This window comes from Eublepharis macularius, chromosome 12, assembly GCF_028583425.1.
Source record: "Eublepharis macularius isolate TG4126 chromosome 12, MPM_Emac_v1.0, whole genome shotgun sequence".
In the NCBI taxonomy this organism is placed as follows: Eukaryota; Metazoa; Chordata; class Lepidosauria; order Squamata; family Eublepharidae; genus Eublepharis; species Eublepharis macularius.
Genome location: NC_072801.1, coordinates 69,401,784 through 69,426,411, shown reverse-complemented (window position 1 = coordinate 69,426,411; position 24,628 = coordinate 69,401,784). Strand labels below are relative to the sequence as shown.

Here is a 24,628-nt window from a genome sequence, read left to right as displayed (position 1 = left end):
GAATGGCCATTTCCACACACGTTGAATAATGCACTTTCAATGCACTTTCGCAATCCTTTTGAAGTGGATTTTTTCTTCCACACATGGAAAATCAGTTTCAAATGTGCACTAAAGAGTATTGAAAGTGGACTATCCAACGTGTGTGGAAGCAGCCAATGACAATAACATGCATAATTGGATTAGGTGGGACATGCAAAGAGGTTGTAGGAATGGAGAAATCAGCATTGGCAATGAGACAGGCAACCTAGGTCTCAATTCAGTCCAGGTGGCTGCATTGTCTTGAGCGTCATTATCAGTTGCAATTCAGCAGTCTCTCTTCCTAAACTCGCTTTGAAATTCTTCTGCAGGATAACTGCTGCTTTTGCTTTGTTCCGCTCGACTTTTTAATGAGATCTGTTGATTCTATCTTTTTATGGTTTTAACTGTTATTTGTTGTATATTAAAGTGTGGTGTTTATGATGTCATCATGACCCTCCCTGAGCCCGTTTGTTGAGAGGGCGGGATATAAGTACCATCAAGTCAGAGTTGACTTATGGTGACCACTGGTGGGATTTTAATGGCAAGAGACTAACAGAGGTGGTTTGCCATTGCCTGCCTCTGCAATCCTGGTCTTCATTGGAGGTCTCCCATTCAATCACTAACCAAGGCCAACCCTAATTAGCTTCTGAAATCTGTCGAAATCAGGCTCACCTGGGCTATCTAGGTGAGGGCGGTTTAGTGAATATTAAGCCAATTCTTATGAGTTTAAAATTGCTTGGTATGGCATTTTGATGGTTGTATGTTATTAAGAGTGATATATTTAAAAAATGAAAGCCATTTTTCCATAAAATTGGCAGTTTTAGGATAATTTTCTGCTAGATAGAGTATATCCAAATATAAAATAATGCCAGATTTTTAAATACCAGTTTGTCAATATGGGTAGTGTATCTGTTTTCCATCTTGCATTCCATTGTTATATTTTTGCAGAGATTGGATCTCGTCCGATAGTGTTATCCTAAGATTCATTTCACGGTCCGCTTTTTGGATACCATGGTTTCTGCGATCTGACCTGTTAAAGGCTAGGTAAGAGTTACAATTTTATCTCGAATATTGTGCTCCATGCTACCTAATTGAAAGGGAATTGTTGAAATTTAAAGGGAATTGTTGACATGTGATGGCATTAGAGAATGAACAGTTGTTGGGTCCACTGATGTTTTTATTAGAATTTCTGGATACACAATGTGGCTGCTCTGAGTTGCATACCTTTGCACTCTAAGGAAAAAATCTAAAACAAGAAGGACTTATGCATTGCAAACAGGAACAAATGATCTCTAGAAAAACATCAAACATAAAATAGCAACTAAATAATCTGTGGCAGAAGCAGTGGGGGACCACTAAGGAAGACTCTGTAGGGGAAGGCAATAGCACACCAGCTCTGCTTCTGAGTAGTCTTGAAAGGCCCTTCCTGGGGTTGCCATTAGTCCATTGTGAATGGACGACACATAAGTACATACATAGTGAGGATGAGGGAAGCTTACAGGAAAAGTGGGACAACAGTCCAAAAACATCTCAATTTTTCCTTCTCTGTAAATACATTTCTCTTCTTCATAATATTTGTACTGTGACATAGATGGCATTGTGGAACACAGTACTGAAAAGTTGCCCTTTCGCCACTAAATTGGGTATAGAGGAAAGAGAAAGAGAGTTCAAAAATAAAGAGGCATTAAGAGTTAGGTGTGAAGGGCTTTTGTTTCCTTTTGCCTTACTAGCTGCTCTCTGGTGTTCAGTTCTGGACGGACTAAAATAATATAGCATTTGGGGAAGAAGATACAAGCCAATGAGCCAGCACTAGAGGCCAAGATAGAGAAGATCTCCACGGCCACCATGTATTTCCCTTTAGTGCTGAGATACGTTGGGACAAAGGACACCCAAACGCTGCAGAAAATCAACATGCTGAAGGTGATCAGCCTGGCTTCATTAAAAGAATCAGGCAGCTTTCGTGCTAGGAAAGCCACAGTGAAACTGATGATGGCCAGAAGACCCATGTAGCCCAAAACCACGTAAAACATGACTGCTGAGCCTTCATTGCACTGTAGAATGATCACAGACACCTCGGAGTGCATGTCAAATTCTGGAAAGGGGGATGATGTTGCCAGCCAAACAACACAGATGCCAGTTTGAATCAAAGAACAAAAAATGATGACTGAGAGAGCCAGTCTCTTCCCCACCCATTTCCTCATCCTGCTGTCTGGCTTTGTGGCCATAAAGGCAAGAACCACAGTGATGGTTTTGGCCAAGACGCAAGAAACTGAAAGGGAGAAGATGATGCCAAACAGTGTTTGCCGGAGGAGACAGGTCACAGTCCCAGGCTGGCCGATGAAGAGGAAGGAAGACAGAAGGCCAAGCATCAGAGAGGAGAGCAGGATGCATGTGATGCTGAAATTGTTGGCTTTCACAATAGGTGTGTTTCTGTGAGCCAAAAAGATCCCCATCACAACAACTGTAATTATAAAAACCAAAATGGCAACAGAAGCCAAACCTGCTCCCATCAGGTCCTCAAAGGATAAGTAGGAGATCAATTTAGGAATGCACTCATCCTGTTTTCTATTTGAATACTGGGCTTCAGGGCATTTCTCACATTTTTCAGCATCTGAAATGCATAATCACGGTCTCAGTATTCACAAATACACACAAATGGTTGATCATTATCATGCCTATGAACACAGCACTGCGTTATTTTTTTTAAAAATGAAACTTTCCCACTATTATTCAAAAATAACGATATCAGTTATTAAAACAATGTTCTGAAAGAAGTTATTGTACACTGAAAATCTGTAAAGTTCCACTGGGTTCCAGTGCTGCTGCTTCATTGCAGACCAACATAGTGACCTACTTGAACTGGTTTTGCTCAGTGTTATTTTGTATCATGTATTTTGTAGTATTAATGGTGCAAAACAGCAGGTATTGCCCTATATACTTTAACTCCAGAGATCTCCTCTTACAGGTGCCCTGGACTTAATGCTGCCTACATTCTTTTAGATGTTGTTGCACTTTCGGTTTCGGTTTCGTGGCCATGTCGGACGCTCCTCTTGGCAGGTCCGAAAGGAAGTGGCCGAGCAGCCTGACCGGGCAGCTGATCTGCAAAGGTGAGCCCCCAGGACTCCCAGGGAGGGAGTCTGGGTCCGGGACGTGGCGGGAAGAGCCCCCTGGAAATCGAGCAGGGGGTAAATTGCCCATCTGTCCCCATGGAGGCCGGTAGACGTGCGTGGCACCTTGTGTGCTGCCGGGCCACGGAAAACGGCAAAGAACAGGACTAGGCGGAAGCCTGTAAGTAAGCGAATCCCTTCTGTTATTACAAGCGCATGTGAAGGAGTGGTGGGATCTGAAGTTAAGAAGACTCGGATTTCTTCCCCCTCGCAGAGTTTCGGAAGGTTGGCGGTCCCCCCCCCCTAAAATGGCAGCGAAAAAGCAGAGTCCTGCCTTGGGCAAGTCAATTTCGGCTGCCCTACAGGGAAGAGGGGAGTCGCTCGAGGATTTGGTGAAAAGGTTGGTTATCGAAGTCATAAAACCCTTTGTTGACAAGTTGAATGAAACAGATCAAAGGGTGGGCTTAATTGAGAGCGATGTGAAAGCCATCAAGGAAGTAGCGGGGGGGCAGAGAAGTCTGCTCTGGAAAATGCGTCACTCATGAGAGCAACGAACAAGGAGCTAAAGTTGGTGGAAAACCAGCTGATCGGGCTGCAAGTGGAGCTAACACAGACCATTTTGCGTCTCCAGAATGTTAAAGAGGAGGAAAACGAGGATCTAAGGGATCTTGCCTCGGAACTATTGGCGACACCCGCGAGGGCAACTAAAGAAGAAGTAAAAACCGCCATTTTGGAAGTCCGTCGGGCTTCTTCAAAATATGCAATGAAGCGGCAGCTGCCTCGCGAGATTGTTATTGAGTTTTCATCTAGGACGGTCCGGGACACTATCCTATATAACTCATATAATGCGGACTTGGACTATCTGGGAAATAAAGTCAAGATACTGAAGGATATTCCATTTTTAGTTCGGAAAAGAAGATTTAAGTATAAAAGACTGGCAGCTCTCTTGAGGGAACGTGGCATAAAGTACAAATGGCTATTTCCGGAAGGAATTTGGTACAGTTATAAAGATCAAGCTTACAAGATTAATTCGGAAGATCAGCTAAGGGATTTTGTGGACAAAAATCAAGAATCTGGGCAAGACACCAAGCAAAAAGAAGAAGATCCAAAGCCTGGAGGGAGGGGGGAGGCAACGAGCACTGCGGCTGTAGCTGCTCAGAGAGAACTGCGTCCGAGGCCCGGGGGGGGGGGGAGATTTAATTTGAACTGTAATTTGTATTTTGTAAGATCAACCATTCCATCATTTCTTTATTAAGGTTTAATTTTTAATTATGGCAGTATGAAGGGAAAGCATTGAAGTGTAGTGTTTATTGTTTGTATGTTGCCCTCCCCTTTTTTCCACCCCCCTTCCCTTTCTCTTTTTCTCCCTTTTTCCCTTCCCTTGTACTATCGTAGTTTTTTTGTAGTTCATTGTTTTAGATGTTAAAAATAAAAATATATATAAAAAAATTGATGTTGTTGCACTTGCAACTACTGAAATTCATGTCATCAATTATGAAAACAAAAGCCATCAAACTAGTAAGTGTACCCATTGAGAATATACATTGCAGAAACTGTTGACATGAGCCATCTTCCAATCCTCATAAAAAGAGACAGTCCTGAAGAAATTGGCAGAGTAATCAAATTCAATCAGTTCCGTTGTTCTGACTAGGCTTTGGAAAACTTTAATACATGTCTATTTTGCTCAAATCATGCGAAGAAGGCAGTTCTGACTCTCAAAAGTCCAAAACCTGAAAATCTTGAGGATCTATAAGGTGCCATTGGGATCCAATCCTGCTGTCTACTGCAGAACAATATGGCTACCTGCTGGAAACAGTTTTGCTCACAGTTTTCCTGTCTCCTGGCTATTGTTGTGTTGATGTTGCAAAAGAGCAACATTAACGCAACAATACTTGAATTAGAACAGCCCCCTCATAATGTGCCATAGGCTTAATGCTGCATGTGTTCTTTGAGATGTTGTTGCAGTTACTGAAATTCACGTCACTTGAAAAATTTAAACATGTTTAGAAGGTTGCCAAACATTTCCTCTCCTAGGATATGCAAACGGTAACATATCTTAGATGATTATCAGACTAGTTAACTAAGCTTGTGGAGAACATATAGGGGCAAATTCTCTAGAAAAGAAAAGCCATATCAGGTTGACTCAAACCATGAGTTGTCCTTGTTGCTGTTCAAAACGAAAATTACCAAACCATTTACTCCTTTCTTATACAGAATATTGATATGGCAGGGCTCAATGCTAGGCATGTGGAATTTCCCCCAATCAAGATAAAGGCTTTCACTTACCAGTCTGGTTTGAAATGCTCCCTTGAGGGCATTGAGCACAATCATAGCAACAAATGGGCTTCCCCTCCTGAACAATCCTGCTGTACCCTGAGTGGCAGTTGGGGACACATGTAGCTTTAGGAATGCTCTATGGATAACCAGAAGAAAGGTGGTTAGTTTTATCTCTCAGTTTTCCACTCTGATCTTTTTGCACAAGAACACAGAAATAAGTTCATCCAGAATATGTCTGATGATCACAGTCATGGTGCTACTTACCCCGCATCTTGAATCCTTTGCCTTAAAGCAACATCTGATCTTTCTTTTCCTGCTCTCCATCCCACAACCTACCACCCCAGCTGCGCCCTTCCTCTCATCCTCTGAAATTCCACTCAGTGGTGCTTGAACCTCCTTTGACAATATTTCAAAACGTACGGAAGTCACCCTCCTGGACCCACAAGGAAGGGATGACCACCGACAAAAGACACCTCAGCAACAGGGGGTGATGGGGGCCGCACCCACCCTCAGTACAGAAACACACTTCTATGTTGTGGCCAACGCAACCCCCCAGTACAGGAGACCATTACTCCCTGACCTCCTCCAGAGACATTTTTTCTTGATGGACAGTTCTGCACATTGTTTTGTTATTCTGGGTGGTTATCCTAAAAGGTACTTTGTTGATTGTTTAATTGTTTGTATTCAGAGATATTTTTGACTAAACAGAAATTCTCTTAATTGTTTTTACCCAGTTTCTCCCCAACTATCTGTTTCTTTTCTTGTTTTTAGAAATTGAGAATCAGTTTCTAATCAATACCTTTCTGATCAAAGAGACATTGGAAGAAAGGAGGGACAGGATGGGAGGTTCTGCAAGATTTCAGAATTTCACTTGGTAGATGCTGAAAGGCAAGCAGTGTCTTCCCAACCCTTCCTGTCTCCTGTTAGAACACTGCCACGGGGTGCATAACAATTGCAAAGGCTGAGGTTATAAAAGGGCACTTTGATTTATCTTTAAATGAAAGAGAAGTCCAATTCTTAAAAGAGAAATAGAGAAGAAGAGGAACCTATGGCCCAAAAAATTAATTTCAGAAATGAAATTCCCCAATCTACAAGAATTCTCTGGGTCAATATAATAATATCATCCGATCTATATACCGCCCTTCAGGACAAATTAACACTTACACAGAGCAGTTTATAAAGTATATGATTATTATCCCCACAACAGCAAACACCCCATGGGTGAGTGGGGCTGAAAGAGCACCTAGAAGCTGTGACTGACCAAGGTCACCCAGCTGGCTTCAAATGGAGGAGTGGGAAATCAAACCCAGTTCTCCAGATTAGAGTACCAAGCTCTTAACTAGAGATGGGCACGATCCGCATTACGATAAAAAAAAACCACACAATAATGGCAATTGCGTGATCGTGACCCGGCCTGGATCGGGGCGTTTGGGCTCGGATCGGGGATCCAGACACTCAGGCGCCAGCAATCTATTCCCCTGGCAATGGAGCCAGGGGCATGCCTGAGCTCTGTTTGCCCTCCTTCTGTTGCCCTGGAAACCCGAATGGAAGCCCAGCTTTCCTTAATCAGCAGGGCTTCCTTCCAACCACGGAGCACCAAAGCAGTCACAAGTTAGGAGAAGACACCCAGGGTAGGGAGGGGGAAGGGGGTGTTCTGTAGCCATGGGCACTCCAATCTCATCCCTGCAAACCCTGAGAGGCAGCTCTGACGGCCAAACACAGACCTCGCCACCACCTCCCCATGCCCGCCAGGCCTGGCAGCCACCACCAACACCCACCATCCTTCCTGCACAGGGAATACCAGCGTGCTCCAGTTTGGCCTGGCGAGCAGGCACATGGGGAGTGCCGCTGGTGAGTGGCCAGACCCCCGCCCCCTGAGGGGAGGTGGCTCGTCGCCGCCTCTCCATGCCCACCAGGCCCAGTGGCCACCAGCACCACCCACCTTCCCTCATAATACAGCATGCCCCGCTTTGGCCTCCATGTTCCATGATCCACGGATCGGGAACGGGGGATAATCGGCACAGATCGTTAATTTGGGATAGTCGCTGGCGCCGATCCACAATCTGCCGGATTGTTAAAAAATTTTGGATCGTGCCCACCTCTACTCTTAACCACTACACCCACCATGGTGGGCATAGCTACAGTTTGGATTGACTTTTATATGTAACACTGCATTTCCCCTTTATTATAGTTTTCCAAAGGTATCATTTATTTTAAAATGATTATCCACACCTGCTGGAACTTCTGATTCCACACAATAGCACTTTCATTAACGTAGAACTCTTTGCCTGTAGGAGACCAGGGGTCCATCCATCCCACTCGCACTCTCTGGAAAGTCTGATTGGGAAAGGTGATCAGATTCATGATATCAAAGCCACCTGCTAGGTCTCCGTTTTTGTCAAAGAAGATTTCTTCCCCAGCAGTATTGTTAAAGCGGACATTCCTCAGAAAAAAATGCATCTAGATTGGGAAAGATAAAAATATATAAGAAGAAAGTTGAGCTGACATTACAATTCATTAGAACTGAGAGAGAAAATATTCTTAAGTACTATGAATATGTTGTACTTTACTCATATCTTAAATGTTACATGTTTACTAAAATTTGAATAGTCCTTGTAATGTGCATTTTAAATCTTTTTTTAAAAAAATTTTCTTCCCCTTCCTTTTTTCTTTATCCTTATTTTGTTTAAAAATTTTTTAAAAATTTAAAAAATAACAACTACATCTATATTGGGAGAGAAAAAATACATATACAAAGAAACTAATGAAAAATGACCTGACATTAGAATTCTGGAACTTCCAGAGATATAATCCTTCAATCTGTGCAATACATTTTTAATTTCAGAAAATCGTTAATTTTAGAACATTCAATGTTTAAAATCTTTCTTCAAATACAATATTGTTTGAAGTGTCTGTACTGAGGGAAAACTGCATGCCACTTTGTTAGAGATCTGGCATTCACTCCAGATATTTCAACTATTGAAACGGCCATATTTGTAAATTGCAACCCATCTGCAAACTCATAGCTGGCGGAAGGAGCAGCCCAAGGTTTAGCCCTCCTGCTGATAAACAACATCCTTGAATGAGTATACCATATATCCTGCAGCTGTGGACAAGTTTACATCGGGACCACAAAGCGTAGCATCCAGACAAGAATAAAAGAACATGAAAGACACTGCAGACTTGGACAACCTGAAAAATCAGCAGTGGCTGAACATAGCCTAACGCAAACAGGGCACAGTATCTTATTCCAGGACACCAAAATAATGGACAACACTTCCAACTACTTTGTCAGACTGCACAGGGAAGCCATTGAAATTCACAAGCATAAGCAAAACTTCAACAGGAAAGAAGAAACCTTAAGAATGAACAGAGCATGGTTTCCAGTTCTGAAAAACATCAGGCTAACAAAACACTCTACACCCGACAATAGCCCTGCAGAGAAGATTAGCACATCAAGCACCAATCCATATGCAAAAGAACCTCCTCAGGATACAGTGAAGCCTCCCGCCATTAGCATTCCACACCCTGGGAAACTTTTACAGGATGACTCAGCTCAACCCCACCCCTCCTGAGTAGATACAAATGACCTACATCTTTTCCACACTGTGACGCTGAGAGACCTCTGTCTTTTGGTGCTACACCTCTGAAGATGCCAGCCACAGCTGCTGGTGAAACGTCAGGAACTACAATGCCAAGACCACGGCAATACAGCCCGGAAAACCCACAACAACCATCGTTCTCCGGCCATGAAAGCCTTCAACAATACAACATCCTTGAATGCTTGCATATGCTAACGGATCTGGCTGAAATAGGACAATGATTTACCATTTAGAATGGAATGCCTAAAGCGACGGAGAGGAGGGCAGCTGAATGTCTGCAGGAAGAGCAAAGAATCCCAGAGGGATTGACGCCCTCAAGGTGATATTATTAGTTTTCTGGATACATCTTCTCCTTGGATGTGCATAAAAGACACGTGTTCTTTTTTATTTCTTCATTAAACTGTCTTATATTTTGAATGCTTTTAAGCTTTGTCTCTGGTAAAACACCATTCCTTGTTGGTTTGCTACAAGGTGCAGAATAGCTCACAATTGCGAAGCAACAATAGACTGCCCCCCACACTAGCTTGTAGGACTGAAGTAGCAGAGCCTCTAACCGTCAAGGCAGGTCTTGAGTTTTATATGTGCAACTCTGACTGATTCTGCACATGTTGGATAATGCACTTTCAACGTATTTTATCAATAGTTTGAAGTAGATTTTTTGTTCCGCACACAAAAAAATTATGGCCCAGTGATATAAGGGAAACTCCTAGCACCCTTTCTGAGTGTCTCTGATGGCCCATGTCTTTTTCATCTCTCAATTCTGCATCATGACAATTTAGTCCACAATAACCTTAATTGACTTAAGATACATCATTGCTTTTTTGATGTCAACTGATACAGTTACTACTTGGGAAAATAAAACATTTGATTGCCAGAATTGTTTCCCATTGTATTCATTCATTCATTCATTCATTCATTCATTCATTCATTCATTTTCTTCTTCTTCTTCTCCTTCTTCAGATAATCTGAGGCACAATATGTGCAGGATTCATCCAAAATACATGTGGGGCAGTCTAAAGCACAAAGGCATTTTCTTGTAGATTAAATCCCAAATCCTATTCTAGCCTGTACTATTCAAAGAAGGAACTGGAACTGATGTAGTGAAGGTGTAGGGCAAGGAAGGTAACCAAATACCTGGTAAACCAAACAAGAGAGAAGCAATTTTCTGATCTCCTTAAAAGCTAGGAGTGAGCAAGCCTCAACAACAACAAAAAATCAATGGAAACACACTAGGCTTAGCCCCAAGGAGAGATCCCCATAAAAATAGCTGAAACACTGGCAGAGCTGAAAGAAGGAGTGCGGGAGGAGAAAACAGGCATGTCTTCTCCCTGTTATTTCCTCCTAGATCTTCACAGCCACCAACTGAGTCAAAGGCAAATCCTAAAGATTCCAACACTGGTGAAAATTTGCTCCATGTGGGTTTAAATACAACCCACATCTCTAGCCCATTCTAACTTACTCTTTTTGTTTTCTGGCATATGAGCAACTTGACAAATCAGACTTTGCATGTTTCGGTTCTTGGATCCAAAAGAATTGCCTGCCCCTACAGTCACAGTCTTGAATCTTCCTAAACTACACAGACAAAACAATTGGATAAAGGAATTCTGTTAAGCCAACTCTCAAAGATCACTTGTCACAAAAGAGCATGGGGTGCTAAGATAAAAGTCCTTCTATGATTAGGCACAGATTAAAATACTTTAACTACTTTGCATGCATTTTATGAGTTAACGTCATAAAATGTCTCCCAGGAAAATAAATTATATGGACATACATAATTCCTACAGTGGCATTTGTGTTGCTGCAAGCTAAGATGCTGCTTATGGGTGAGTTATGTCCAAAAGGGTGAGTGACCTGCCATGGCTGAACACTGAGATGACCTCCTTTCACCATTGCTTTCTTCCAAGTTCTCGATGAATACATGGCATGGAGAGCATGCGCGACAGCATAGACTGCATTGTAGATGCCGTAACTCTGACCAGACATTCTCATTTCAAACACAGTTTCTGGGAGGCTCCGCAGCTTCTCCTCCCCTGTGCAGTTTCCAGCATTTAGGTAATATAGATAAAAAAATGGTAGCGAACAGTGAAATACTTCACACCAGAACAGTTCGATCAAAAAAATCTCCGATTTATATGGATGTATGCTGTCAATGAAGTCCTGAAATCCAAACTCTACCCTTGTGTGCAGCGCAAAGGACATAGTGCCATTGAGGGATTTTGCAGCGAATTCATTCAATTCGTAAACAGATGTAACATCCCATTGAGATGTTATAATCCAAACTCTCTCTATTGGTAGCCTGTAATCAATTTCATAGCAGAGTAGAAGTATTCGTAAAGGTTCCATAGACTGACGATCCCCATGAAGAAGGATGGTGTTTGTTTTGTTCAAGAGGTTAAAAGCTATCCTTCCTAAGATTTCTTGAACTGAATCATCCATTAAGTAATTCCTGAATTTTGGAAGCAGTTCTTTGAAAACAATGCAAATGTTACTTTGCAACAACTTTGGCATCAAGTTTTGAAGGAAAATTTCTCCTTCCTCATCATCTGTTCTGATTAAACCAATCCAATTCCATCCAAAATGTTTAAGGAGATGAACAATCCCGACATATTGATGAACATCATTTGGAGCCATTGAGAAGAAATATGGGTACTGAGTTTTATCGTTCAGCATAAGGCCAAAGGGACCATAACTGACCTAAGATGAAAGATAAGGATTTTAACAATGGTGACAAAAATGAAGGCAAGAAAATTCACCATGAACTTTCAGGTTTAGGCAGAGCATGGTATTGGACAATCTTTTATTCCAAGAAGCTAACAGGAATCATGATTAATAATAGAATTCTGAGCAGTGGACTGAATGGTGTCTACTAAGTAAGTCGTCTGAATATCCCAGCTTAACCGAAGCTCTTGAGAGCTTTGAAGGTTATCAGGGATGGTCCGGGTTACTCCTTTGATGGGAGATCTCCAGGGAAGATGGGTGTTTCTATGAGGAGGAAGGAAATGGCCTTCACCTCTCTTCCCCTGAATGCCCCATTAGGTGGGGTAGCCATGAATTTGTTGTGATGAAGATTCATTCTTCTTGCCCTGACCTGGATGGCCTAAACTAGACTGAGCTCATCAGATCTTGGAAGCTACTCAGGGTCTGTTTAGGTTAGTACTTAGAACGGAGGCCTCCAGGATGTTCAGAGCCAGAGGCAGGCACTAGCAACCCACCTCTGTTCAGCTGTTGCCTTGAATATTCTATAGGGTTACCATAAGTTGGCTGTGACTTGACAGAACTTTCCACCACCAATTTGACAGTTCTGCAAGGAACACAGAAAGCATAATGAAAAGCATCTCTCTATTGCTAAATGTCTGGATCGATGAATTTCCAAGAACACACATACCTGGGGAATCTTGAAAATCGTTAAGATGTTGGCCAAGTGAATGGAGTTTTCGGAGCGAAGTCCACTGATGGTGGCCATCAGTTTATTTATTTTCTGCTTCCTGGCGCAGAAATAATTACGATGAATCGGATTTCCTCTGAAGAGTAGCTCCAGAGTGTTCTGATATATATATCGTGTATTGAAATAATTGTCAGAGATCTTTGATCCCAATGTAGTGTTGGGTAAGAGATTACTCTTCCTGATCTCATTAACAGCAAAAGCAAAGGCAAGAATATGCTGGTAGTTTTTAGGTATCGCCCTATTAAAAAAAAAAAAATTTGGCAGACAATGTGTTATATCAATAAATGTGTTTCATTTCCAAAAGCATCTAACTGTAGACCTCACCACAGAAATTTAGCTGGGCTGCAACTCCAAGCCTTCTTCGTGCTGACAGGTTTTTCCCCATCTTATACGTAGAAGCCTTGCTACTCCCTGACAGTAGAATTTTATCATTGACAGAAAAATTCCTACTTGATTGATTTGTTTAGCTTGTCTTACACAAACCCTGGTTCAGTCTCAGCTGTTTCAGGAAGAGAATTTGCTTCTATGAATGTATCAGTGCGGATGCCTTCCTGTTGAAGAATAAGGATACAGCCTCATCAGAGACATCCATAAGAGGGGATTCGTGCGGGGGTCCTGCATCTTGGAAACCTGCATGTGCATTGAATGCTTTGGGGGATATGAAAAGTAGCCTCTGGGTAGCAGGGGAGATGACAGGATATGTTCATACATTTACAGAGCAATCCTAAGCTCGGTCTAAGCCCATTGAAATCAATGGGTTTAGACTTCCGGTTTGGGATTCATGGAGGTCTGACGCAGCTCCAACTGCGGAGCTGACCGGACTGCCGTTTTAAGCGGCCGGCGGGGGCAAAATAGCCCGCGGCCGACTGCTCTCAGGCGGAGAGCAGGCAAAGAATGCTCAAGACCTCAGGGCGCGTTGATCTCGGGCGAGGGGGGGCTCTACGCGACGGGCCCCCTCACGACCCTTGAGGTCCCACCCTGTGACAGGTCGGCTATGATCTCTGCGGCAGTTTCGGGGCCAATGCGGTTGGCATAAGACCTACGTACCCAAGCTTCAACAGGGGAAAGAGGAGTAGAGGAGAAACGAAGATTGAAACAGTGATTACAACCCACGGAAAATGAATGGGAAGGTAAAGATCACTATCTTCTGATACGGGACAGATTGTTAAAAGTAAAGAAGATTAAAAGTAGATTTTAAAACTGCAACAGGCTAACTATAAGGAGAAGACTCGGCAAGAGTCGAAATAGAAAAAAGACTAAGTTTAAAGAAGTTATTAATTATTTGGACTATTGTTTTGAATACTTGCGGTTATGGAGCTGTGAGAAAATTTTACCATCGCAAGAGCTACTGTGGGAAGTCGGGAGGCAGGAAGTACGTAATAACAATAGAGTTGCTGGAGAGAAGCGGCCCCTGCCGGAGGGCAGGAAGAAGGGAATCGCCATCTTTGAAAGGGGAAAAGCCGCGGCTTCAGCGGAAGAGGAAGTAAGCCATTTTGGATTACAAAAACCATAGAAGAACCATAGAGAAAAGACGCCCGACATTTTGGATTTTCTAAAAGTTTTTTCTTTGCAAAAAGACCGGGACATTTAAATTAAAAATTAAAAAGACACTAAGTTTTACGCCACGGAGTTAAGGAAGAGGGCGGACTCGTGGGAGTGAGCTAAGGCAAGCCCCACGATGTCGAAAAAAGAGTGGCAATCGGCAATAGAGAACCTAGACAAAAAACTCTTAGAAGTGATTAAAGAACTTAAGGACATGAAACCGGAGCTGATCAAAGAGGTTAAACAGACAGTGAAAAGCGAGCTGTCAGAAGTAAAGAAAGGTATGGAAACAATGCAAAATGAACTGCAAGGAACACAGCAGAGAGTCAAAGTAGTAGAAGGCGCGGTGGAGAATTTAGCTGACACGCAACAAACAGAGATGAGGCTGATGAGGGGGAGAATGGCGGTTGCGGAAAGTAAACACATGGAGAAGCAGCTAAGATTTCGCGGCTTGCCGGAAGTGGAAGGAAAGATAGCGCAAGAACAGATGACTGAGGTGTTAGCTGAATACCTGGGGAAGGAGGAGGAGGAAGTTGTGGCTATCCTGGACGTGGTATATCGTGTAAATTCAAGAATTGCGACCCAGAGGAAATTACCAAGAGATGTGATTGTGCAATTTACGACCAGCAATATGAAAGAGAAGATTGTGACTAAACAGTTTCAAGATCCATTGGAGATTGACAGCAAGACGATTATCATCATGAAGGAACTACCCAGATCGGTGTTATTGGACCGGAAAAAATATAAGGCGCTAATTCAGATTTTGAAGGATATGAAAATTAGGTATAGATGGGAATTACCAGAAGGAGTGTCCTTTGAATTTGGAGGGGCCAAAAAACGCATCAGATCTGAACGAGAGATGGAGCGATTTATAAGAGACAATGAAAAGGACTTACCAGCAACAAGATTATGATTATGGAGTGTAAAGTTTTATCTTGGAATGTAAACGGACTTAATTCACCGAATAAGAGAAAAAGCATTTTTCACTGGCTATTAAAACAAAAATGTGATATTGTATGTTTGCAAGAGACCCATATTCGAAAACAAGATGTAAAGTATTTAAAATCAAAAAAATTGGGCAATGATTTTGCAGCGGCCTCCAATAAGAAAAAAAGAGGAGTAGTGCTTTATATTAAAGAGGAGCTGCAGCCAAAGTTTGTAATGAAAGATGTGGAAGCCAGATTTATAGCAGTGGAATGCGTATGGAATTTAAAGAGAGTGCTGGTAGTTGGAATTTATGCACCTAATGGAGCAAAAGAAAGCTTCTTTGAGGATTTAAGGAAGCAACTAGATGAACTTTCATATGACCAGATAATACTTGCTGGAGACTTCAATGGAGTGACAAATTTAGATTTAGACAAAAAATCATCAACTGCACAAAAGAAGAGAGGATTGCTACCAAAGTTGTTTTTTGAATTGATACAACAGGAAACCTTAGAAGATGTATGGAGAAGACAAAACCCGAAAAGCAGACAATTTACATTTTACTCCGCAAGACACTTTACACTATCGAGAATTGATATGATCTGGGCCTCAAAAGACTTAGCGTTATAGACTAAAGAAGTGGAAATAATGCCGATGGTAGGCTCGGATCATAATCCAATTATGTGGAAATTGGGGAGAAGGAGCAAAAGGAAAGGATGGAGAATAAATGAGGACTTACTTCAAGAGGGAGAGAATATGGAGATGCTGAGAAGAGAGACAAAGTTCTTCATACAATACAACATGAATAAAGAAGTACCAACCAACAAGGTTTGGGACACTTACAAGGCGGTAATTAGGGGCATACTAATGGACTTAAATGGAAGAGCCAGAAAAAAGAAAGAGGAGAAGAGACAGGAGATTGTGGAGAAAATAAAAGCCAAAGAAATACAGTTAAAGAAGAGACCAGGGAAAAAGAAAATTTATCAGGACATTAAAATACTACAAGAACAGCTGACAGCAATGAATAATAAAGAATTGGAGTGGAATCTTAAAAGACTGAATCAAAAAGGGTTTGAAGGTGCAAACAAACCTGGGAAATATTTGGCATGGCAATTGAAAAAGAGAAAGGAAAAGAAAACAATAAATAAAATATGTGAAGATAACAAAACGTATTTGGAACAGACATCCATTAGTAGAGCCTCCTATAAATTTTATGCTAAATTGTATAATAAGAAAGAGGTGAATAAAGAATCAATAGCGACATAATTGGAGAAAATGAAGCTCCCAGTAATCTCGGAAGCGTGGAGAGACAGACTAAACAACGAAGTAACGGATGAGGAAATAAAAATGGCAATACAATCAACAAATTTGGGAAAGGCGCCAGGGCCAGACGGACTTACAGCCAAATTTTATAAGACAATGGCCAATGAACTGGTACCATTCCTAAAAGAAGTGATCAATGGAGTATTAAAGGATCAACGGATTCCAGATACCTGGAAGGAAGCTAATATTTCATTGATCCCCAAAGAGGGCCAAGATCTGACTAATGTGAAAAATTACAGACCCATATCCTTACTTAATAATGACTATAAAATCTTTGCGAAGATACTGGCAGAGAGAGTGAAGGGATGGCTTTCGGAAGTTATTGAGGAGGAACAAGCAGGTTTTTTACCTGGTAGACAAATCAGAGACAATTTAAGGACAGTGATCAATGCTATTGAGTATTATGATAAGCGTTGTGACAAAGAGGTTGGTTTCTTCTTTGTTGATGCTGAGAAAGCGTTTGACAATTTGAACTGGGACTTTATGTTTGCCACTATGGAAAAGCTACAAATGGGAGAAAGATTCATAAGAGCAGTTAAAGAAATCTACAGAGACCAGAATGCAGCAATTGTGGTGAATGATGAGACTACTAAGAAATTGACTATAAGTAAAGGAACAAGACAAGGTTGCCCGTTGTCTCCGCTGTTATTCATTTTGGTATTGGAGATATTGATGATACAAATACGACAAGATGAAGAAATCCGCGGAATAAAAATAAAAGACTTTTCTTATAAGGTCAGAGCATTTGCGGACGATATAATGTTAATTGTGGAAGACCCAATGGAGAATATGCCAAAAGTGATAGAGAAGATCAAGGAGTTCGGAGATTTGGCAGGGTTTTATATTAACAAAAAGAAGTCAAAGATACTATGCAAAAATATGACTAAGCAAAAACAACAACTGTTAATGGAAATAACGGACTGTGAAGTAACAACTAAGGTGAAATATTTGGGAGTTGAACTGACTGCAAAGAATATAGATCTATTCAAAAACAACTATGAAAAATTATGGACTCAGATTGAGCAAGATTTGATTAAATGGAATAGACTGAATTTGTCATGGTTGGGAAGGATTGCAGCAGTTAAGATGAACGTGTTACCAAGAGTAATGTTCTTGTTACAGACAATACCAATTATCCGAGACTCTAAGCAGTTTGAAAAATGGCAGAGGAAAATATCAGACTTTGTTTGGGCAGGCAAGAAGCCTCGAGTGAAAATGAAAGTTTTACAAGATGCAAAGGAAAGAGGTGGAATGCAACTGCCCAATCTAAGACTTTACTATGATGCAATCTGCCTAGTGTGGTTGAAAGACTGGATGACGTTGAAGAATAAGAAATTATTGGCCCTAGAGGGATATAAAAAAATATTCGGATGGCATGCATACCTATGGTATGATAAAGTAAAAGTGAACTCTATGTTCTTACATCATTACATACGGAAAAGCCTATTTGCAACTTGGAAGAAGTACAGAGACTTTCTACAAGAAGGAACCCCCATGTGGGTGGTTCCATATGAAGTAATAGATCCGAGAGCTGTCGATACTGAGCAACAGTGTTTAACATATAAGGAGATAACCCGAATAGAATCTTCTAAACTTAAAATAAAGACACAGGACGAGTTATCACCCAACTATGATTGGTTTCAGTATAGGCAGATCAGAGATCTCTACAACTCGGACTGTGCAAAGGGAGGCATAAGAACAGAGAATTCGGAACTAGAGCAGACACTTTTAAAAGAGGATAAGAAGGAAATTTCCAAGGTATACCAAGTACTGCTGAAATGGTATACTGAAGATGAAATAGTTAAAGTACAAATGGTGAAGTGGGCCATAAACTTTAACAAAGAAATAACAATGGAGGCATGGGAACACTTGTGGAAAAACACAATGAAGACTACAACGTGTACTAATATTAAAGAGAACATTTACAAAATGATCTATCGTTGGTACATGACACCAAAGAAGATTGCGCTAGGGAATTCGAACACATCTAATAAATGCTGGAAATGTAAAAAACATGAGGGCTCTTTGTACCATATGTGGTGGACGTGTGAGGTAGCTAGGCAGTACTGGGGAGAAATAATAAAAGTAATAAGTGAGATTCTACAATTTCAAATCAATAAGAACCCAGAACTCCTGCTACTGAACTTGGGAATGGAGAATATTCCAGCCCAATATAGAACATTGCTATTTTACATGACAGCAGCGGCCAGGCTTTTGTATGCGCAAAAATGGAAAGTACAAGAAGTGCCAACTATTGAGGACTGGACTTACAAATTGCTGTATATGGCCGAAATGGACAAAATGACAAGAAAATTGAGAAATCTGGACTCAGGACAGTTTAACACAGACTGGGAGAAGCTGAAGCAATACGTGTTGAAGAAATGGGAGGTGGGAGGAGAACTGTGGCAGTTTGAGAACTATTGAAACATGACAAAATGTAGAGGGGGGGTGACTTTACCGGAGGGTAGAGAGAGAAATGAAAATGTCTAAGCAGCTATCTTGTTATATATAGAAAAATATACAGAATATGGATAGAAAATAACTAACTATAAGGACCGACTAATTAATATTGTTTCTGGTAAAAACGTGTAACATGTTAAATTGAATAAGTCTACCTGAAGAAATATATGGATCAAATTGATTGATAACTTTTGACGATAGTTATATAGATGTATAATTAAAGAAAGAGGAAATTAATAATATAATTAAATATAACTAAAGTAGAATGAAGATAAGATATGTAGAAAAAATAATATACAGAATATAAGTTAAATTGGTTGACTTATATGAATGAATGGATTATACGGTTTATATGGTATATGGTTTATAGAAATATTGGAAACCAGGAAATTATGAAAAAAGGGACAAACTGTTTGTCTAATACGGAAGAAGGGATTTAAGGATAGGGTATAGAGTGTTAAAAATAGTTAAAGAATTATTGCTTAGATTAAAGGGAAAGTATATATCTGTTAGATAGATGAATTTAAAATGAGTAAGGGAAAAGGGACAAAGGGTTGGAAAACTGTTGGAAGTCTACAAAAAAAAGGGGGGAAAGGGAGGGGGTTAGAAATTGGGAAATGGGAATTGATTGTAATGTGAAATTAAATGATTCTAATTCCAATAAAAATCTTATTAAAAAAAAAAAGAAATCAATGGGTTTAGACTGGTGTAACTCTGCTTAGGATTGCACTGTTAATCCTCTGTAAGAACTGGCTCAATATGAAGTTCCTGTGTAGCTCCCTACACAATAGTACCCTACACAATAGGACCCTATACAATAATGACCCTCTAAGGGCCTGCTGGTGTCCAGTGTGCAGGATTTTGGCCTGGATGTTAGCATCAATGGGATCTTCGAAATACTGGCTCACACAATATTGTTCGTTCAGAAAGGGAGGGAAGCATTTTTTAAATACAATCTTAGTTGTCTTTATTGTCTCATTTCAAACTGAACTTAGAAAGGAACCATCTCAACTGAGATTTGAAAAACTGGGGTGGAAGTAGGATTTCAAGGTGGAGACATTTGGGGTTGCTGTGGTAGGAGAGAGAAGAAAGTCACACCCTCTAGGTGGACATCATTATATCTGTGGAATGGTCCTAACCACTCTATTTTTATTAAAGGCTCTGCTTTGTCAGATTGTTTAACTCGTTACAGTTAAGCTTATTGAGAATCTTGAGTTAACGATCTTTACTTAGGTTTCCGTACACTGGGATGTTTTATACAAGATGACAGAAAGCTCAATCCATGAACACAGAGCTGTGATTGAGATGAAACATACATTCAGACTGTGACATTAGATTTGAGATTGCCTCTTCATGCGGGTGAATCACCTCTTGATACTATAATTTCTAAGTGATGAATTAACATGTTTGAAGCAGCACCACTGAGCCAAAATCCACAGTGGAATGGTTGAGACAAGAATGACACAAGTTTGATGAGATTCTCTAAAGACCCAAGGCTCAATCTTTAAAAAAACAGAGAGATACTTACCACGCAGTTACAAAAGTAGGGTCTTGTCCTGTAAAATTGAATAAAACATTTTCAATAGCTCTAAAGGAAACAAATCCCCCAATGATCACACCATCTCTGGATCTATCGAAACGATGAGAAAGGTCTTGAGGCCTAAGGCAAATGGATTTCAAACTGTTGCTGGAAACATTGGAAGGCATTAGCAGGAGTAGCTGCAATCCTAAAACCAGAAAGAATGCTGGCAAAATGTGGCCCCAGTTCCAGTTCCATAGCCGAATCATTCCCTAGGCATTCACTTGTGTAACTGCAAGAGGGACAAGCAAATTGTCTGTGTTTTATATTTACTTACATGTCCTTTTGTTTTTTGCTATTGGATTTTGTAGATTTGTTCTCAATTTGAATGTATTTCTATGCAATGTATACACTACTTATAGATATATAATATCTGTGATTCGGATTAATTGAATTTGTCTATACGATATGGAACGTTGAAGTACTAATGCACCCATAAGGTTGAAAAATGTACGTCTTCATGAAAAATTCAGTATGACAAAACAGAAAACGGCATGAAAATCACACATCACTATTTCAAATCACAAAGAGAGGAAACCAAACTGGAAAAGGCTTTCTTTTGGTTAAAACAGCATGGATGCAACATTTTAACTTAAATGTGCAAGCAGAATAGAATGCATCTGGAGTAAAGTTACAGAAACAAAACATCTACAAAGGACTAGGACATTTTTATCCTGCCTTCCTGCCAAGCAGTGGCATATACAATTCTCCATCTCTTCACACCCACCCTGTGAAGTGCTCATGGAGCTGCCTTGTACTGAATGAGGGTATCGATCTGTCAAGCTTAGTATTGTCCACTCAGAGGAGTAGCAGCTCTCTCTCTTCTCTAGCATGCATCTTCCACATTGCCTGTTACATGATCCTTTTAAAGCTGGCTGTTCCAGGGACTGAACTTACTGTAGCTTAAGGCTCGGAGTGCATGACTAAAAAACAACAATAAAAGTAATAGAGAGAACTTCAGGGCAGCGTGGAGATCCTATACTAATTCTCTAGTGTGATGGTCGAATCACTCTTCCACTCTTGCTCTCTTCATCGTTACAAATTCCTGTCTGGATTTTTGCCCTAACAGAGATTGGAGGACAGCTACCTTTGACAAAAATGGACCTTCTTCTGAGTAACCTTCCAGAGCTCTGTGGCACAAGCTGTTTTGACTGGAGTTTATAACATTTATAGCATTTGAACTTTTCATTTTGAAAGTGGCCACTGGTTAGCTGTGGGATTTCCATAATCACATAGATCTTGATAATGACAGGGCAGATAATCATCTTTCCTGAAGTCTCCAGCTCTTCTAGTAGTTGAGAGATTTGGGAGCTTTCAGGAAGTTCATCATCTGTTCTACAATTAGCAAACTCCCCAAGAGCTTTGCGAGTTCCAATCTGACTGTTTCAAACTTCTGGTGGGGTTCAGCTAAAAGGGCCTTCATTCTGGTGCCTAAGCCTATAGTGTGTCAGCCTCAAAGCCTCCCTTGATGTGCATCAAAGCAGAGTAAAAGTGATGCAAGAAAAACACTAACCGTTGTCTCCCAGGCTGTTTCCCCTTTCTCCCTTCCTTCTCCTGTGCCTCTCTGAATCTTGGAAACACTCCCAACATTCTGGGGGAGAAATTTTCATTACTCCCAGAATTTCAGGAGTCTTTCTCATCATTCAGGGCTGTCCAAGCTGACCTGAAAAAGCTAAGTTTAAGTTTCATTTCTGCTTGGATACCTCCACATTGGACTATGTGTTCGAATTTGGTCTCTGTTCTCACTGTACAAATTCACAAGCCATCCTCATGATGCCTAATAATTCAGTACTTCCTGTCTGGTACAAACATATCCCACTCTCCCCTCTGCAATGACTCACTGAGCAAGGAGCAAGGGCATGCAGAAACATTCTGCCCCTGCCCCTACCTCACTTGCTTAATGGTCCTCACAGGGTGACCATGTGGAGGAAGTGGCTGCGTGCACACTGCCTCCCCATGATCAACAATGTTCTAAAAGCAGCTTCACGGTAGTAGGTGTTGTTAAAGAGCTCTACCTGAGACCTTGGAGATCTGCTGCCTCTCTGACCTTGATGGACCAATGGTGTAAGTCAGCATCAGTCAGTTTCATGTGTTATTTGTGTGTTCTTTGTTGTGCCACTTTAGTTTATGATGCCATTTTCCTTTCAAAATATACTCTTGTACTGGGTCAAATCCAGCCACCTTTTAAATTCAGTCTCTCTGGTGCTTTTCCTTACTACCATTAATTACCTCTGAATGGGAGATGTTGAAATCTTAGAATGTTCAGGCAGAAAATGGACAGCTGGGAGAGGCATCAAAGCGGACAGGGAGAAAGAAGTTTGGTTCAGTTTTCCTTCATAAAATTGCTGAAGGTTTTGAAAGAAAATATTCTACTTTCTCTAAATGGAAAGGAGTCCAGCAGCGCCTTAAAGACTAACCAACTTTACTGTAGCATAAGCTTTCGAGAAACGCGAACGCCCGACTTACCGGGGGTTGGGTTGCTGCTGCAGGCAGGGTAGCAGGATGGAGCATAGTGGCCGCCATGTTGGCTTGCCCGGCGTCCCCTGGGCACAGTTCTCTTCATCAGATGCATGCTGGGTATGAAGAAACTGGCCAGATATATATAGGTGGGGAGGGGAGGGGGGAGTAGATGCAAATCAGTTTGCTTCTGATGATGAGATCAGTTTGCTTCTCATAATGAAATCAGTTACTTCTGATAATAAGATAACCATTCATAGTCTCTATTCAATCCAAGTCTGACTGAGTCATATTTACATATAAATTCCAATTTAGCAGCTTCCTGTTGGATTTTGTTTTTGAAAGGTTTCTGTTGAACTATGGTGACCCTTTAAGGCATTGATGGAATGTTGTTATCAGAAGCAAACTGATAAAGCTGGTTAGACTTTAAGGTCCTACTGGACTCTTTTCTATTTTGCTACTACAGACTAAATCCTCAGGATTTATTCCTTAACTGAAACATCCTTATACATCACTCTGGATCACATAATTGGAACATAGTGAGGCCTTTCTGACCAAGAACATCATGGAGGATTACAGCAACCTCATCATTCTGGTATTTCATCTATCAAGGATTACATCAACTTCAAAGAATCCATTTTGTACCTGCAAGTTTTGGCATATAACAATACAATTGGTGGAGAGTGCCCTCAAGTCATAGTTGTCTTATAGGTCCCCCTGGTGGGGTTTTCATGGCAAGAGACTAACAAGGGTGGTTTGCCATTGCCTGCCTCTGCAGCCCTGGCCTTCTTTGGTGGTCTCGCATCATATTACTAACCAAGGCAGACCTGCCTAGCTTTGTATATTTGATGAGATCAGGCTCACCTGGGCTATCCAAGTCAGGGCAACAATACAATTAAGGTACAATAAAATGACATTTTTTCCTTTCATTATTTCTTTATTTCAGTATCTGTTGCCTTCAATAACTCCCACTGGGGTTCGTTACCTTTATTTATTTTTACTAATAATTTATTTTTTAAAAGTAAATTATGAAAAATATATTGCTATTTATCTAATGGGATTGATAGAGGTTACATGACAATCATTTCCCGCATGACCCCAGCACAGCCTTTCTTGGTTGTCAGAATGGGCCTCTCCTTCCCATATCATCAGTGGAAAAGCTGATTGGATCCAACCCATTTTCTTCCAATTGTTCCACATTTGCCTTTAAGGTTTCCATTTTTCAGTGCTTTCCTGACATCCCCTGGTATTCAAATCTGGCCTCAGCAAAATGAGATAGCATTTGAGGGAAAAGATGCAGCCTAGTAAGCCAGCACTGGAGGCCAAGATAGAGAAGAGCTCCACAGACACCATGTTGTTCCCCTTGGTGCTGAGGTAGGTTGGAACAAAAGACAGACAAACACTGTAAAAGACTAACATGCTGTAAGTAATGAATTTGGCTACATTATAACTGTCCGTAACTTCCTGGCTAAGAAAGCCACAGTGGAGCTGACAATGGCCAGGAAGCCAAGGACACAGTACAACATGGTGACTGACACTACATTACGTTCCTTGACAATTTCTTCAAATGTTGAGTGCATGTCAAAATCTGGGAATGAAGGATATGTCACCAGCCAGACTGTGCATGTAATGGCTTGTATAAGAGAGCTGAAAAGAACAAGGAAGATTCCTCATCCATTTTCTCATTCTGGATCTTGGCTTATTGGTCATGAAAGCCAGAACCACAATGGTAGTTTTGGCTAACAAACAAGAAACAGCCACTGAGAAGATGATGCCGAAAGCCATTTGTCAAAGCCACAGGTCACCTTCCTGGAGTGGCCAATGAATGATAGAGCACAAAGGAAGGAGAGCAGGAGCGAGGAGACAAGAATGTAGGCGAGGCTCCAGTTGTTGG

The 24,628-nt window shown here is 41.1% G+C and overlaps 1 protein-coding gene across 1 annotated transcript; it reads right to left on the bottom strand.

Moving 5' to 3' along the window:
- Positions 1–744: 744 nt before the first annotated feature.
- On the bottom strand, positions 745–22,800 carry LOC129339692 (vomeronasal type-2 receptor 26-like). The gene is made up of 9 exons (XM_054994272.1): positions 22,744–22,800; positions 12,927–13,000; positions 12,390–12,687; positions 10,787–11,698; positions 7,635–7,862; positions 5,412–5,538; positions 4,929–4,931; positions 1,768–2,629; positions 745–835 (listed from the first exon to the last, which is right to left on the bottom strand). The coding sequence occupies exons 1-9, from the start codon at positions 22,798–22,800 to the stop codon at positions 745–747; spliced, it is 2,652 nt and encodes an 883-aa protein (XP_054850247.1).
- Between the last annotated feature and the right edge of the window lie 1,828 nt (positions 22,801–24,628).